Below are 12,182 nucleotides of genomic sequence, written 5' to 3'. Positions count from 1 at the left end.
CCAGGTGAACTTTCTGTAGTCCAGGTGAACTTTCTGTAGTCCAGGTGTACTTTCTATAGTCCAGGTGAACTTTCTATAGTCCAGGTGAACTTTCTGTAGTCCAGGTGAACTTTCTGTAGTCCAGGTGTACTTTCTATAGTCCAGGTGAACTTTCTATAGTCCAGGTGAACTTTCTGTAGTCCAGGTGAACTTTCTGTAGTCCAGGTGAACTTTCTATAGTCCAGGTGAACTTTCTGTAGTCCAGGTGTACTTTCTATAGTCCAGGTGAACTTTCTATAGTCCAGGTGTACTTTCTGTAGTCCAGGTGTACTTTCTATAGTCCAGGTGTACTTTCTGTAGGAGGAAAGACAAAAACATGTTAAGAAAGAAATAATTACAAACAGGTTGAGTAGAGCAAGTAAAGACAGAAGCAGAGAGGACGTGGTCAATTTGTCCTCCAGCAGTCTAAGCCTATAGCAGCATAACTAAGGGATAGCTCACGAAACCCAAGCTAACCTTAACTATAGGATTTATCAAAAAGAAAAGTCTTAAAACTGGACCATGTGTCAGCCTCACGGACAGAAACTGGAAGTTGGTTCCACAAGAGAGGAGCCTGAGAACTGAAAGATCTTCCTCCCATTCTGCTTTTGGAAACTCTAGGAACCACGAGTAAACCTGCAGTCTGAGAGTGAAGTGCTCTGTTAGGAAAATATGGAACAATAAGATCTGTAATATAAGATGGAGCTAGGTTGTTGAGGGCTTTGTAGGTTAGAAGTAAGATTTTGGATTATATTCTGGATTTGACAGGGAGCCAATGGAGAGAAGCTAAAACTGGAGAGAGAAGATCTCTCCCAGTAACTCCAGTTAAGACTCTGGCAGCAGCATTTTGGATCAACTGAAGACGTTTTAAAGAAGTATTTGGACACCCAGATAATAAACCATTGCAATAGTCCAGTCTAGACGTGACAAATGCATGGACCAGTTTTTCTGCATCATCTTTAGATCAGATGTTTCTAATGTTAGTGATATTACGCAGGTGGAAGAAGGAGGTTCTAGTAACGTTTTTAATGTGGGGGATAAAAGACATGTCCTGATCAAAAATAACACCAAGATTTTTAACATTAGAGCTGGAGGACAGATTAATGCATCTAAGGAGGGAGAAAGACTGAAACATTCATTCCTAAGGTGCTCAGGTCCAAAAACCAAAACCTCAGTCTTGTCTGTTCAACAGGAGAAAATTAAGGGTCATCCAGGTTTTTATGTCTTTAAGACATGCTTTTAGTCTAAGTAGCTGATTGGATTCATTGGGTTTAATGGACAAATATAATTGTGTATCATCAGCATAACAATGAAAATTTATCCCATGTTGTTTAATAATTTTACCTAATGGAAGCATATGTAAGGTAAAGAGTATTGGCCCAAGCACTGAGCCCTGAAGAACTCCATGACTAACTTTGGTGTATGAAGAAGATTTATTAAACTATTTTAGAGCCTTTCCTGTAATTCAAATCTCTGCAATATATTGTGATCAACTGTATCAAATGCAGCATTGAGGTCTAACAGGACCAGTGTAGTCGAAGAAGACAAAGTATTGTGGACTTCAGAAAGAGCAAACTCACCTACACCCCCCTGAACATAAGAGGATCTGCAGTGGAAGTGGTCTCCAACTACAAGTACTTGGGTGTGCACCTGAACAACAACCTCAGCTGGAGCAACAACACCACCAGCCTGATCAAGAAAGCTCATCAGAGACTCTACTTCCTCAGGCGGCTGAGGCGAGCTGGTCTGGAAGCTCAGTCCTCACCTCCTTCTACAGGTGTGCAGTGGAGAGCATCCTGTGCTCCAGCATCAACGTGTGGCATGGAGGCTGCACAGCTGCAGAAAGAAAAGCTCTGCAGAGAGTCGTGAAGGCTGCACAGAAGATGTTGGAGTCAGTCTCCCCACCATCACAGACATCTACACCTCCAGATGCAGGAAGAGGGCCACCTGCATCATGAAGGACCCCACTCACCCAGCACACACACTTTTTGCCCCACTCCCCTCAGGAAGGAGGTTGAGGAGCATTAAGTGTAGAACCACTAGACTGAGGAACAGCTTCTACCCTGAGGCTGTTAGACTCATGAATCTCTAACCAGAATAATCACTGTGAAAAATCACATCATGTTGCTGCTGATCTGTTTCATGTTGCTGCTGATCTGTTTCATGTTGCTACTGATCTGTTTCATGTTGCTGCTGATCTGTTTCACGTTGCTGCTGATCTGTTTCATGTTGCTGCTGATCTGTCTCATGTTGCTGTGTCCATTCATGCTCATCTGCTCACACAGACTCATGTTCGTGCTGCTGTTTGACGTAATGTTTTTATGTTGTTAGTGCTTAGTGTATATTTAGTTGATGTTTTTCTTAGTTCATATCTTAGATGTTCTCATTGTTTTTCTTTTACATTTTATTGTTGGATGTAACTGGGACCCTGTGTACATCATCTCGTTCCACCACATGTACCACATAAGATGCAAATGACAAATAAATCTCTGACCTGACACAGTTTGTTTGTTTCTGAAACACCGGACTTCATTAACTGTTCTTTTGCTGTTATTTGAGAAAGCCTCTCGTCTTGTATTTGTGTTAAGAACAGATTAACGTCTGCAAAGAACAAGCGCTCCCTAATCTAATTACTCCTGGAGAACTTGGAGGAACTGTGACCTCATCTTGGGAAACACCAACACGAGCCAGGAAACTGTGACGGCACCACGGACGTTACACAACGCCTTCTTAAAGCAGCGCTCTGCAGGAACTCTGCTGCTTGTATTAAAGACAGGAAACCGTTTTCCAATCAGCTGGTTGATGAAAACCATCCAGACATGACTGAGTCCAAAACAGACGAGGAGCAACCTGATGGGACAAAAACGTTCTTTAGAAATCACTGTCAAACTTTATCCGAAGAACTTTTTGACAGAATAGTTTTAATTATTTAGTAAAAGTTGTTAAAGCTAGTCCATTTTATGTTGTTTGACAGCAGAACCTCACCCAGCAGCCTCTGTGGGACTTTTATCAGTCTTTCTCATGGCCGTGGAGTTTTGGCCCGATCTTCTTTCCAACATTGCTTTCAGTTCTTTGAGGTTTCTGATCGGCTCTTTGAAGATTTCATGTTGAGGTTCTTGACCTGTTCTGTTGTTGGTCAGTTGCTGTGTTTGGGATCGTGGTTTGTCGGACCCAGTTTGGAAGTGTGGCCTGTAGAGTGTGAGATGGAGCTCATTTCTCTGAGCATTGAAGTGATCGGGCTAATAATACTCAGGCTGGCAGCTTGGCAGTCAGCGCTTCAGTAATTAGAATGTAACTTCAACTTCTCAGCAAAGCAAACAGAATTTCTTCCCATCTGTACAGATCTGTCCTATAAGAATAAAACTAAATATGTTTTTGGTTGTGTCTCCTCAGGTATATCTGAGAGCAGTCAACAGGCTGTGGATAACATAAAAGGCCTGAAGAGGAAGAAGTTTGTTGCAGAGAATCAGCTGAAAAAGATCCCCAAATCTCCAGTGAAGAAGCCTCTGCAGTGTAAACTGTGTGAAGCTGCTCTGCAGGACACGTCCTCCAAAGAACTCACAACTTCCTGCTCTTCTTCCTCCAACAGTCCTTCCCACAATCCTTTATCCTCAGCCAGCAGGGACGAAGATCCACAACATGTTCAAGCAGCTGCAGCATCCCCCAATGAGGGGTCCTGTTCTCCAGATGCTGAGAGGGTGAAGCAGGAGAACTTGTCTTCTGGATCACATGAGGAGAGTTCTCAGGTTACAGCTAAAGAACTTCCACCTAAAGGCAGTAAGAGCCCAGAGCGCAGCTTTGAAGGAGATCCTTACCACGGCAGTGCTGCTCTGGATGTTCTGCTGAAGGCTATGGAGCCTGACTTCAGCACCCTGACAGAGAGGAAACACCCCTTGCAGGTTGCAGCCGTCGGTAAACCAGCAGCTGCTCTTTGTGTTCAGCCCAGCAGGGAGATAACTGCGCTGCCGGCTGTGAACGTCAACCTACCGACTCAACCATCCCACATGCAGACGTATTACATCGACAAACAAGGAAACTTTATTGGCATTACAGCAGCGTTGCAGGGAAACTTACAAACCACACAAGGTACCTCTTCACGTGTCACACCACAGTTCCTGCCAAGTGTTTCAAATGCTGAAAAGTCCAGCTTGCACCTGAACTTTAACACTGGACCATCAGCACCTTCAGGCTCCAACACATTGCCCCAAAGCCAACCACCAGTAGTGCACACATGCCAGTCCCTTTCTGCCAGTGTTCCCAGCACCGTCCAGGTCCCAGTAACACCGGGTGCAAATCAAATGCAGGTGACCACAGTCATGAACTTTGGTGCTGAGCAAATCTCCAAAGACCAAAAGCCCAAAAAGCCAGGAAAATACGTATGCGAGTACTGCAGTCGGGCATGTGCGAAACCCAGCGTGTTACTTAAACACATCAGGTCCCACACCGGAGAACGGCCGTATCCCTGCATCACCTGTGGCTTCTCATTCAAAACCAAGAGCAATCTATACAAGCACAAAAAATCACACGCTCACGCCATAAAGCTGGGACTCATCGCACGCTCTGAGTCTGGAGGACGGTCATTGTCCCAAGAATCAGACCGGGCCGGTACGCACTCAGAAGCAGAAGAAAGCGGCGAAAGCGATGATGAAGGGAGCACCGCTGACTTGGATCCTGACTCCTCACAGAGCAGCACAGCAGCTCCATCTGAAAACAGAAGTGCAGGTACAACCCTCACCGAGATGGACCCTGTCAGATCCTCCCCAGGTCGAAAGACCCAAGAGACAAAAGTCCCGACTGCTCTTCCAAAAGTTGTTGTATACCCAGTTAATGTGTCGCCTCTGAGGGCAGACAGTCCAAGAGTTACAGGTGCCGCACCTGAACAAGCTGCTGCGCAGCGGCAACGAGAGTTCCAGACTGCCAATCTGAGACAAAACATGGTGCTGTCATCTCTGAAGGAGGTAGATGACACAAATCCTTCACTGGACACTGTGAGTGAGGACGAAGACCAGCAGTGCAAGTCTCCTATGTTGGGTGGGCATGCTCAGCTCCAGCGACAACAAGCAACAGACTTCTCTCAGCAGCAGCAGCCCAAATGTCTGCTCAGTCCTCGCAGTTTGGGAAGCACAGATTCTGGCTACTTCTCTCGTTCTGAAAGTGCCGATCAGGTCATGAGCCCCTCAAGTCCTTTTGTAAAGATAACGCCACCGGTAGACACTGATGTTGTCAAGAGTATTCCTCCCAGCGTCGCTCATGTGGTTGCAACAGTGATGCATGTAGCAGTTACGCAAAAGACACGTTCAGCAGAAAAACAAATGCGACCGCCATTGGAGGCCAGCGCACGCTCTTTGGAAGAGCACATTTCAAAACTGATATCTGATAATGAGGCAGTGGTGGACAACAAGCAGTTGGACAGTGTGAAGCCACGGAGGACATCTCTCTCTAGGAGAGGCAGCATAGACTCCCCTAAATCATACATATTCAAAGACTCATTTCAGTTTGACCTAAAACCAATGGGGAGGCGGTCAAGTTCAAGCTCGGACATCCCTAAGTCCCCGTTTACCCCTACAGACAAGTCAAAGCCTGTGTTTCTGCTCTCTGTCCCTGCTCAGTACCCACCAATGGACTGCCTGCCAATAACTAGGAGCAACTCAATGCCAACCACACCAGGACACTCAGTTTTACCCCTCAATGTTCCTCCCATCCCCCACCCTCTGAGGGTTTGTCAATCGTTTGATGAGAAAATTAGCTCCTTGAATGATGAAGTATTCTCATCGGCTCCACCAACTCCAAACCCTGCCATACATTCTCGAACTCTGGTCAGGCAAGTAGCAGTGGAGGACTTTTCCACAAGCGAGGGGCATGGCCTTCCTACAGTTCACTCCATGGATGAGGGCTATCATGGTCTGAACAGTGTTGCAGAGCAGATGCAGCGGAGTAAGTCTTTTGAACACGGTCCGGACAGGAGCAAAAAGCCTCAGCAAAACAAAGGCACGATGTATGAGTGTGAAACATGCCGTAACCGGTACAGAAAGTGGGAGAACTTTGAAGCTCACAAGAAGTTCTACTGTTCTGAACTCCGTGCTCCTAAGAACAGGACAGTAGCTGTTAAAGAAACTGATCAAGAGGTTTTTCACATCAGTGTACAGCAGCCTAACCTTCTGAGAGCAACACCTGGCTCAGGGATTCTGGACCAGCAGTCATCAATCAGGAAGAGGAGGAAAATGAAAAGTGTTGGCGATGAAGATGATCAGTCGCCAACTGACACTATTCCACCATGTTCAGTTAGTTTTGAGTCACCAATAGCTCCAACGAACAGAACCTTTCCTCCACATGCTCTAGTAGTAGACATTCAGCCTAAAAACAACCAGTCAAAGCTAACCCAGATCCAACTTGTTGCACGAGGAATGAATACTGCAGATTCTAGACTGTCACCAATACGAGAGACTCAAATTAGCAGCTCAGTGAAGGGAGACCTGCAGCGGCAGGGCAGTGGGACTTCAGTGATTAGACACACCAACTCACTCAGCAGACCCAACTCATTTGAGACGGACTCAGTTGAGAGGGTCTCTCCTGCTGATGGCACGGAGAAGGATTCTTTAAACAAACACAACAAAGATGGATCAGCAGGCATAACAGACACCTACCAGGAAAAAATATCCCAACCCACCAGTGCTGAAAATGGAAAACAAAAGAATGAGCAAAGCAGCAACGGCACAGTTAGTGCAAACTCCACTCCTGTCCATCAGTCTCGTCTTGTTCGTCAAAGCAACATCCAAGTTCCTGAGATCCTGGTCACAGAGGACTCAGATAGGGAACATGAGACTCAGACTGCCGAGCCAGCCGACAGGCCTATAGACCAGTTCAGCTGGCCTCAGAGAAGCGAGAGTCTGTCCAAGTTACCAGCAGAAAAACTTCCCCCTAAAAAGAAAAGAATTCGGCTAGCTCAGATGGATCAATCCTCTGGTGAGTCCAGCTTTGAGTCAAGTCTTTCCCGGAGCCTCAGTAGGGACAGCAGTCTCTCTCGTTGTTCCAGCATTTCGGCATCTTTCGACAGAGATGAACCATCACGATCGGAGAGTCCATCCAGAGGAGAAGGTCTTGCTAAAATTCCAGATCTTCAGAGTCTTCCACCAAGCTTTAACACCCTTGGAGTGCCCGGAATGATGAGGCGTGCCGCATCGGAGCAGATCACCTGCACGCAACCCTCTGTGGAGATTTCTTGTGATTACCGTAGCAAGTCTTTTGACTGTGGCAATGTCTCTCCTAGTAGATCTCTGTCCCCTGTTGGTCAGTCAAAGATTGGACAAGTATCCCAGGTGCCATTAATTGAGAGGAGGCGGGGCCCATTGGTTCGGCAGATGTCTTTAAAGATTGGCCCAGAGAGTCAACAGCCAGTTCGTAAGGCTGTCATTGCTTCAGATAAACCTTCCATCCCCAACATCAGTTCTTTCACTCAGAACAGATCCCAGCAGATTTACATCGCCAGCAGGTGCCCTGTAACTCAGCCTTTCATCTTACATGGTGCAGAACCACCTCTGCAAAAGAATGAGCAAATGGTGCAATGCATCAATCTGGGAAGCCCAACTCAGCAGCCTCCAGTACACGGTCTTCCACATCCATGGCATCAGACATCAAGGGTTCAGATTTGCCAAAAGACACAACAGCAACTCAGCCAGATCTCAGTTTCTCATGAGAATGCCAAAAACAAACCAGGTGACTCAGATGAAAACTGTTTTGTGCCCAAATATCAACTCCAGTGTCCTCTGAAAACCAGCCAAACATTTTCCTTCTGCACACAGGGAGCTCAGATAGCCTTGCCAATATTAACTATTCCAATCACCAATCCCATTCTGAGCATATCCAAACCCTCAGATATGGGTCAGAACCTCTTTGTTGCTGGTCAGCAGGCCTCCAACATTAAGACTCAGACTGTTGTGTTATCAGGTGAACAGCAACTTGATCAGAGCCAATCAGGTGCTGCCCCACTGCCGCAGATTCTCATCACTCATGAGCAGATGCACCCTTCCTCCTCTTTGTCCAATAAAAGTTGCCAGTTGTCTTCTCACAGCGTGGAGAGCAATGCTCAGACTGCACCACTGGTGAGGAAGGACCACACTCATCATGCAGCAGAGCAGTTTCCTTCTTTCTGCACCCAGAAACTGTCCTCAGTGACACTCTGTCCCCAGCAGGAACCCAGTACTTCTAGTAAACGCATGCTGTCACCGGCCAACAGTTTGGACATTTACATGGAGAAGCACCAGAAACGGGCCAAAGATGAGCATGGAGTGGCCTGTCTGACAGATGGAAGGTCACTCGGTTACTTAAACTCAAAGATGTCTGAGGTGACGCGGCAGCGGAAACTGATGCTCGTCAGGCAGGTCTGCACAACGGAACCAGTGAACGGTCCCATAGAGACTGAGGCGCTGACTCTGCCGGATATCAAAACGAACACTGAGAAGGACTCAGAGGCCACTGACGATGTTAAGCCCATGTCCCCTGATGGTGCTGGGCCTGAAAAAGAGACAGCAACCATTATTCAAGAGGAGGCAAGTCCGGTCCTGAACCCTGCATCTGGAGCTCAGGAGGCCACCATCTCAGCTACTAACACTCTGAAGTCTGAGGAGAAAACCGAGGAGCAGCGATGGACTCTAACCAAATCCCTGATACGGCCTTCCAGTTTCCACATCTGCCAGGCAAAGCTGACCACTTCTGTGTCTGTGGTGAACACCAAGGACACCCACCGCCTATCCTTCCCCAGTCTGAAGACCACCACCACCTTCACGTGGTGTTTCCTGTTGAAGAGGAAGCCTCTGCATGTGCCACAGACTGACAAGAAGACCTCAGCATACATGGCCTGGACAGTCAGTCCCAACAACCCCAACCCCCTTTGTCTGCCCACCAAGGTGGTCATGTCTCTGTTCAACTCCAAGCAAAGCTCCAAGAAGTTCCACTACACCTCCGCCATAAAAACCAGCGGCAAGTCAGACATCTTGTCATACTCAGGCAAACTGAAAAGTGTCATGCTCAAGGTGAGACCGTTAGCATGTTTTTGCCTCATTTCTTAAATCAGATCCATAAACCAATCAATGCTTCCTTCTTCCTGCAGCTTCCAATAAGCCAGACGTCCGAATCACCACAACCCAGAAGAAAACTGCAACCAGAGGCTCAGACCAGCAACGATTCAGACCGGGACATGCCGCCTTCAGCTGAACCACGGAGAGTCAAAATATTTGATGGAGGGTAAGAGTCAACATTTTATTCTTCTATCGTTTCATTAAAGTTTCTGTTCTCACACGCTTCCCTCACAACCTGCAAACCCTCAGATACAAATCTAACGAGGAGTACGTGTACGTCCGCGGTCGTGGACGAGGGAAATACATCTGCGAGGAGTGTGGGATCCGCTGCAAGAAGCCCAGCATGCTGCGCAAACACATCCGAACCCACTCGGACGTGCGGCCGTACCACTGCGTCCACTGCAACTTCTCCTTCAAGACAAAAGGTCAGAGTGTGCAGAGTGTGAAGCTTGCTGGTGTCCAGAGGTCCCGGTCACGTTCTCACTCATGAGCAGTATCATGACGTCCGGCATCACTGTGACAAAAATAAACTAAACCATGCACGAGAAATGTGGCTAAAGGATAAAAATAAAACTTTGCAAAAGAAAGTTACGACGTTACGTCAAATGTAAGTAGAAAGGGAGCGCAGTGATTAACAAATATTCTCAACGAAACGCATCAGATGTTGAAACTACGCCTTCATGTGGTGGTGGAGACGAGTTCAGTTTAATTTGTCCAGTTTATATTTTACTAAACGTCCTTCAACGTTTGCAGAACCAGCGGTGGAGCTGGAGATGCTGAAGAATGAAAATGTTTGTGCTCGACCGTGACGCAACGACGTTCATGACTTTTCCTGAGTAAATCCTAAAACTCCAAAACTAAACGCTCAGAACTTGTCGTCGTGCACATGATGTGCACATGACGTGCACACAGCGATCATTCTAATGACATCAGAGCCAGGGCACGTGCACTGTGTGCACGTGAAGCAGAACATGGACCCAGCGTTCAAATCTCAAAGATCGTCTTTCAATCAGCAGATGAGGAGTTCTCAGTCTGGAGTCAAACTGTTTAAAATAAGTTTTAAGATTTTACAGTTTAAATGTCGGGAAATTGATCAATTTGACTTAAATGTTTTTCACTGTTTATATGAATAAAAACAATATTTTTCTTTATTGATAAAGGTTAAACTTTGACTCTGAGCTCTTGAAGGAGATGTTTAATGTCAGGAATTAATACGAGATTAGAATTTAAATATTCAAATTTAAAACTAGTTTTTGTAACTGTTGGTTTGTGACGCCTGCGGGACCTAAAAGTAAAATCTTACTTCAAACTTTTATCAATGTTTTTCTTCTTTCGGCTGCTCCGTCTTCAGGGGTCGCCACAAAGAACTAACTCTCACCAAGATTTGATGACTTTTACTCCAGATGTTCTTCCAGACTCAACCACAGACACCGAGCTACCACAGCCCTCTGTGTGGAGCGGGGCCTGACATCTAGGGTGCCCGGGGGAGCAGATAGTGGGGGTTAAGTGCCTTGCTCAAGGGCCCAGAGTGGGACAAATGAGGGTGGAGGCAGGTGTGGGTGTTTCATCTTCAACACCAACATTTTTGTTAGTTAGCAGGGGGGATTTGAACCAGCGACCTTCCGATCACATTTGCTTCTCTAACCTCTGCGCCCCCCCAAGCATTGACCAATAAATCCTATGCAAACTTATGCATACAGTAGTCCCTCGCTACGTCGTGATTCGTTTATCACGGACTCGCTCTATCACAGTTTTTCAAAATAAGAGTGGACATGACACAACTGGCTGATTGATGGATGAGCCGCACGATCGGCATGGAATTATTTACAATCAATTATTTTAAATTATTTGGCACCTGCTGCACATTTGTGCAGCCCAGAGCTGCAGGATAAACTTCCTGCTGCAGCTGATCAGCTGTTCTCGTGCAGAGCGGAGAAGTGGGTGTGGCCAAGAGCGCTTGCAGGTGTCTGAGAGTAGCGGAGGCAGAGAGCTGAAATCATGACATTCTGTCTTTTAGAGCGTTTAGAAACATTGTTTAGAATATTGAAAGAGTGTGGGAAGAGTTTACAACGTCTTTATATATATATATGTGTGTGTTTATATATATATAAATATATGTTTATACATACATACATACATACATACATACACACACACACACACACACACACACACACACACACACACACACACAGTATATTAAAATAAACTACTACTTACTACTTGTACTACTATCCCTACTCGGCAGTTTTTCCCTCATCGCGGGTCTTCAGGTACGGATCCCCTGTGATCCAGGATCTGAGCGCTGATGATGCGTACGAGTCTTTAGACTTCAGGAACTGAACCGAGGTCTCGCAGATCTTCAGCTCCAAACGTTCGCCTCTGGTTTGAGCTGCTTCCTGTTTTCAGGCCGTCGAGTTAAAGACGTTCCACCGTCTCAGAATGATTCACCGTTCTTCTGTCGAGCTCGTGTTCCCACGCAGCGCTGCAGAAGTCACGCCGCAGCCCCCGTTCTTTAAAACCGCCGTTACCTTGAGTCCCTTCACGTGAGTCCTTGTGCTGCTGCTGAGCGACTGCTCTCTGTCCGCAGGAAACCTCACCAAGCACATGAAGTCCAAGGCCCACAGCAAGAAGTGCACGGAGATGGGGGTTCCCGAGGGCCTCGTGGAGGACCAGGACGCAGAGGACTCAGGTACGCAGCTCCACACCAGACGTTAGCTGAGATTTAAAATAGACCGGGTCTCTGCAGAACCAGAGTCCGGTTTATGATGAGCAGCTTTTAGCAGGACCTGTGATCATTGGAGCTCTGCTGCTGTCCGGATCAATAGTTTGTCCTCGGTCTGATTGGAAACTCTAAACATGGCTCCTTCCTGTCCTCACCGAGGCCGTGTGGGCGGAGCCTGCACAAGACAGGAAGCTGCTGAGGCAAATGTTAGAGACCGGAGCTGCCTGGAAGGGTTCCTGAGGTCCGAGTTCTGTTTACTCCTCTGCTGAGATGGAGCTCGGGGCAGCATGAAACATCCCTGAACGCAGCACAGAACAAAACTAAACAAGGACCCTGAACGCAGCACAGAACAGAACTAAACAAGG

At 46.8% G+C, this 12,182-nt stretch overlaps 1 protein-coding gene across 1 annotated transcript in view; it reads left to right on the top strand.

Annotated features, from left to right (window-relative positions):
* hivep1 (HIVEP zinc finger 1) overlaps positions 1-12,182 on the top strand; it is a 45,881-nt gene that overhangs the window by 31,215 nt on the left and 2,484 nt on the right. The window contains exons 4-7 of the mRNA XM_037693503.1: positions 3,412-9,047; positions 9,125-9,258; positions 9,342-9,517; positions 11,683-11,784. Coding sequence (XP_037549431.1) covers positions 3,412-9,047; positions 9,125-9,258; positions 9,342-9,517; positions 11,683-11,784 — 6,048 coding nt within the window. The remainder of the gene's footprint in view (positions 1-3,411; positions 9,048-9,124; positions 9,259-9,341; positions 9,518-11,682; positions 11,785-12,182) is intronic.

Source organism: Nematolebias whitei, chromosome 19, assembly GCF_014905685.2.
Source record: "Nematolebias whitei isolate Nwh7 chromosome 19, NemWhi1, whole genome shotgun sequence".
In the NCBI taxonomy this organism is placed as follows: Eukaryota; Metazoa; Chordata; class Actinopteri; order Cyprinodontiformes; family Rivulidae; genus Nematolebias; species Nematolebias whitei.
Note: the sequence above shows the minus strand (reverse complement) of the source record. Positions and strands in the feature narration are given on the sequence as shown.